This window comes from Tupaia chinensis, unplaced genomic scaffold (assembly GCF_000334495.1).
Source record: "Tupaia chinensis unplaced genomic scaffold, TupChi_1.0 Scaffold000287_1, whole genome shotgun sequence".
In the NCBI taxonomy this organism is placed as follows: domain Eukaryota; kingdom Metazoa; phylum Chordata; class Mammalia; order Scandentia; family Tupaiidae; genus Tupaia; species Tupaia belangeri.
In genome coordinates, this window is record NW_006159771.1 from 49,041 (window position 1) to 54,402 (window position 5,362).

General features: G+C 63.4%; 1 protein-coding gene across 1 annotated transcript in view; it reads right to left on the reverse strand.

The window, feature by feature from the left end:
- Positions 1 to 5,362, reverse strand: part of ZDHHC8 (zDHHC palmitoyltransferase 8) — a gene marked incomplete in the record, with an annotated part of 43,250 nt that overhangs the window by 26,519 nt on the left and 11,369 nt on the right. The window contains 5 exon segments of the mRNA XM_027772604.1: positions 1,423 to 1,562; positions 2,519 to 2,661; positions 3,795 to 3,887; positions 3,966 to 4,054; positions 4,755 to 4,912. Of these exon segments, the coding sequence (XP_027628405.1) occupies positions 1,423 to 1,562; positions 2,519 to 2,661; positions 3,795 to 3,887; positions 3,966 to 4,054; positions 4,755 to 4,912 (623 nt within the window).

Consider the following 5,362-nt stretch of genomic DNA (forward strand, 5'->3'; position numbering starts at 1 on the left):
AAAAAAAAAAAAAAAACATGTTCACCAGGGCCAGCAGGTGGCATGGTGGTTAAGGCGCTGGACTTCCATGTGGCCAAATGTGGTTTGAGTCTCGGACCCGGTGGCTTGCTTTCTCACTGTCCCCTCTCTCTGGTGAGCACACATGCCCTATAGCAAATTAAATAATAATGATAGATAAAATTGAGTAATTAGCTGGGGGAAGGAATGCACGTTCACGGCCTCTAATCCAATGCCATTGAGCACGGTGGCCCCTACGCTGGTGACCCCGCACGGCAGGGCACAGGTCTACGCAGTTGTGGGACGGCCTCGGGGGCAGATGAGATGCCGCAGGAGCGGCCGCCTGGCCCTCCGGGGAAAGGTGGGGCTCCACAGACCTCGTGCCAGCAAGCTCCCCACAGTTCTGGGAAGGACTGGCTTAATTTGCAAGAGGGAAGGCAGGCCCTTGTTTAAAAAGCTCAGAACTTCCAGACAATGACGGCATAGTGGTGCCGTGGGGCCAGATAGCCGCTGAGGAGGGGGGCAGACAGACGCACAAGGCGGGCAGGTGCCGGGGTGGGAGGGTCCACGGGGAGGCCCAGCACACGGGCTCCGTCGTCACAGATACGCCGTGTGCTCAATCCTCCCAGCGTGACAAAGGGACAGTGTCTGCCCTCCCGGTTTGGAGAGGGGAGCTGAGGCTCGGATCCCAGGGGCCGGCCTGCTCTGAGCCGGGCTTCCAACTGCCTCCTAGCTTTGATTCAGGCCAGGCTCAGGGGTGGGCTCCCTGCCAGCCCGGGCAGACCGATGTCTGAGCCTCAGTTTCTCCCACCACGTGGGCTGGACGGTGGCCCCGAGTGAGATGCCTGGGGGGTGGGGGCAGCAGCCACGCAGTGTTTGGGAACCCGCACTGTGACTGGGCAGCACCAGCAGCGAGGGTGGCCTCTGCCCAGTGACTTACCCACACGCCGCGAGGGCTGCTGTGGTGCCTCGGCTGCCTCGGACCCGCGCCCACCACCTCCAGCCCCCTGGGCTTGACTCAAAGCCCAGGATCGGGCACTGTCCGTCCCTCTGTGCTGACCCCAAACCTGGTCCCACCAGCTCGGCCAGTGGGCCACGCCAGAACTCAGGAAATGTGGGCTAGGTGGGAAAGGAGATGGGCACGAACACATGCACAGACACGTGTGTGGACACAGGTGTGAACCCACGTGCACACATGAATATACTCTAAGGCACGCATGTACAGACAGGTGGCCGCATGCATGCATAAGCATGAATACGCAGGCATGCACACACAGATAGCGCACCCGTGCAGAAGGCAAGGGTGCATACACACAAATATGTCCACCTGTGAGGCACGTGCGAGACACATGAACCCATGTGTGTGCAGACATGTGCACTTGTGTGTGCACAGACACAGCCACGCGGACACATGCGCACACTCACTGGCACACAGATGTGCACACGGATGCCGCCCCCAACCCTGGCTCAGCTGCTCCTCGCTGGGTCCTTGGACAAGTCCCTACACTTCCCTGGGCTTCCCTCTGCTCCCCTGTGGACACGGCAAGTGTGAGGACACAGGACATCTGAGGACACAGGAGGACACGTGAGGATACGCAAGCACATGGACAGAAACCTGAAGACATACGAAAGACATGCAAAGATGCAGGAAGGCGCCCGGGGACACATAAGGACACGCTAGCTCGTCCTGGGCTTCAGAAGGCTCCTGTCTACAGGGACGACAGCCTGTCCCTGCAGGCCTGACGGTGCACACCCTACCCCAGCCTACTCTGGGAAGCCCCTGGCAGGTCCCACCCCAAGTCCGGCGACTCCTGGCATTGCAAGAGGGTCAACAACAGACAGGAGGGCGAGAGGGTGGCGCCACGGCAAGATGTGGTGCCCTGCAAAGCTGACCCACACGGAAAGGTTCCGGTTCTGTCTAAAAACCTCCCTGAGTGCGCTGGGCACGTGCGTGCCCGTGGTCTGGCTGGACTGCAGCACCAAGACCCTGATGGAAGCCCACTGGCTCGCTCGCGTTCTCACGGCCATGGAAGAAGTAAAGAAATACATTTTAAAAAGCAGATAGCGCGAGATGTGGGGCCGGCAGGTGGTGTGGCAGTTAAGGCACTCGACTCCCACATAGCTGATCGCAGTTCGAGTCCCGGACCTGGTGGCTTGACAATCATGCTGGGAATATGTGCGTGCGTGCCCAAAGCCCCAAGAAGAGAATAGAGGAGAAGGGACTGCGGTGTGGCCATCTCCCCGGGGGGAGGAGGGGTGATTTCTCACTGCTCCTCTGTCTCTCTGTTTCCCTCCATGAGTGAACATGCCCTAAGGCAAAAACCTTAAAAAAAATTTTAAATAGAGACAGGCAGGCTACAGGCCTCTGGGCCATAGGTGGGGCACTTGGCCTTTGCTGGTGGGGCAGGGGCTGGCCCCCGTCCCATGACCCCTTTCTGGCTGGCTCAGACCACACTGCAAGTTGAGGGCTGGTAGAAGGGGGCAGCTCTGAGGCTCCTGGACCCCCAGGTCCAGCCCTCACCTCCCGAACGTCAGGGCTGTGGGCCAGGGCACGCGCCACCACCGAGGGCCCCACCCAGGTTGAGTCCGCCTGGGCCTGCAGGGAGACACCACCCAGCCGGGGGGGTGGGGGGGGGCTGTTGGGACAGAGAATGTCTGCCACCGCTAAATGTGGAACGGAAAATTTTAACTCAGACGTTTCACTGAAATCGAGTTGTTCATTAGCAGCGTGTGCGTTTGAGAGCAGCACTCGGCCTGGCCGGGCTGGGCTGGGCTCGGCTGGGCTCCGGGCTGTGGAGCACCTGCAGCCACCTGTCCGATCCCCACAGACATCGGCACATGGGGAAACTGAGGATCGTGGTATCCCAGGTCGCGTGCGGCGAGTACCCAGCAAGAGGGCTACACCCAATTCCTGCCCCAAGGCCCCAGCCCACCTGGGCCCACCACTGCTGCCCTGGCTGGGCCTCCACGCGTGAAGAGGGTGCAGGCCCATTTGGGGACGACCTGCACCACCCTAGATGTCCCAGACAGAAAAGACAGCCTGGCACGGCCCGCCACGTCCCCTGGCATTCACGGGGTCCTTGTCTAAGGGGGACAGGAGCGGGTCAAAACCTGGCCTGGGAGTCTTCCAAGCCCTCCCAGCACCTGAGCTGGCCTGATGGTACCAGGCTGAAGGGCTTCCGGGCAGAGGAGGAAACAACCCCGGGGAGCCTTTCTGGAGCACAAGTGCCTTAGAATCCATCCTGGGCGAGTACCCCATCCTCAGAGGGAAACGTCCCACATTCTGGGCATCCTCGTGTGCCCCAGCCTCTCCTGGACACATGGCTCAGTGTCCCGCCGGCCCCACCCCCTCAGTGAGCGGGAGGAGGCAGCAGGTCCCTGGCCCTCTGGGGCGCTGGCTCTCCGTCCCATCTGGAACTTCCCGTCTGGAACGTGAATGAACCCTCCTGGAAAGGGCAGCTCAGGTTAGCCGCGTGTGGGGGGTGGTAGGGAGGCCCACCATGCAGTCAAGTCTCAGAAACTGAAGACGGGAGCCCCATGTGGAGCAGGGTGGGCACTGGGGGCACAAGAGGGCTGCCCTGAAAAGGTGACCCAGCATGACACAGCTGCCCCCTGCTGGTTGGACCCCAAATCCACAGGTTACAGATCCACCCAGCACAGCCCTTCTCGGGAACTGAGCCACCGTGGAGCCCACAGAGGAGCTCGGGCAGGCCAAGGGCCCCCCACGCCATTCAGAGTGTGGCCTTGGGGTTGGGGCTCAGGGGTGGGCACTGAGTCTCGCCAGATGGGAGCCGCACAGAGGATCAGGCGGATCCCCAAGCTCCCATGCCGCCCCGAGGGTACAGGAGTGGCCCGGAGGGAACCCACATCTGGAGAGCCCAGAACTCCAGCTGTAAAATGAGAGGAAGGACAGGGTTCCGTGTGGTGGGGCAGCCTCAGCGCCCACACCCGGACCGGGTCAAGCTCACTGAGCAGCCCGAACAGGGGTTCTGAGGTCACCCGTGAGCGGGCCAGCCTGCGTGGCGTCCGCACAGCCAGCACGCTGCAGAACAGCCACCTGGCCTGGAGAAGGCCCCCGGGAGAAAACGTGGGGAGGACTTTAATTCCTCTAAACCTTCTCCCTGGGCTTCCTAAGTTCTCTACTAAGCAAACATGTTCCCCGTCAAGTCATGAGAAGCCTGGGCGAGCGCGAAAGTAGACAGACTCCCCGGCCAAGGCCCTGCGGGGATGGGCCTAGTGAAGAAGCCCCACACCCTCCCCGGGTCACTCCTAGCAGCCCACTGCCCCAGTGACAAGAACACGGTGCTCATTGGAGCCAGAAATAAGCCCGTCCACACAGAACGTTTTTAAACACGCCCTCGGCAGCGGGCAGCGCCCACCTAGCCCCAGCCTCTACCCAATTCCGGCATGCCCACAGCTGCCACCCTCGCTCTGCAAAGGTGCAAGGGCATCGGGAGGCCCTGCCCACCTGTCGGAGCTGCCCCACTTGGAGAACAGGTGGCCATCGCTCTAGTCACCCAGGCTGCGTCTCAGCCTCGGACTTGGGGGTGGGGTGGGGGTGAAGATGGGCGCCCGGAGCCCCCAGGTCTTCATGCCTCGAGGAGCCCCGGGATGATCCATGACCACGGAGCGCCTTGCCATCAGCCTGCCACCCTGGTCTGGAGTCTGCCAGTGTCTCAGGGGAAGGGTCCCCTGCCTGCTGGCGGCGGCACTCCTTCTCACAACAAGGACCCTGGCCTCCAGGTCCCAGTGCCCACCATGGCCAGTCCAGGGAGGGGAATGTGCCAACGTCGGTGCTGGCTGTCACCTGGCCTGAGCCCGCCAGGGAGACCTGAGTGGACAGGGAGGCCACCTGGCTTCTTGGAAGAAAGGCCAAGGCAGGGCAGAGGGACCCCGGGGGCAGGGTCACCAGCGGCTATGGGACAGGCACGTGGCAACCGGGCCAGCCCACACCTACGCGGGAACAACTTGGCTCTGTCCGGGCGGGCAGCCGGGAGGGGACCCAAGAGGCGCCCACGGCAACTACCCGGCACGGAGGGCTAGCGGTTCCAAGCGGCCCACGGCCCGTGCGCCCAGCAGGGAGGGAAGGGCTCCAGCCACACCCGGGGTAGCCTGGCGCCCTGTCCCGACCCGGTGCCGGCCCGGCCTTCAGGAGGTGCCCGCCTGCAGGAGTGTCCCCGCACACCGCGCTCACCTGCCCGCTGCCGCAGGCCCCGCGCTCCCGGCCTCGGCCCCTCGGCACAGGGTGGGGTCCTGGGGCCCGCGCCCGCCCCCGCCCGGGTCCGCGCCCGGCCTGGCCCTCGCCGCCCGCCGCGCCGCCCTGCCCCGGACGACGCCGACCCCCGCGAACCCGACGCAGAGGGGA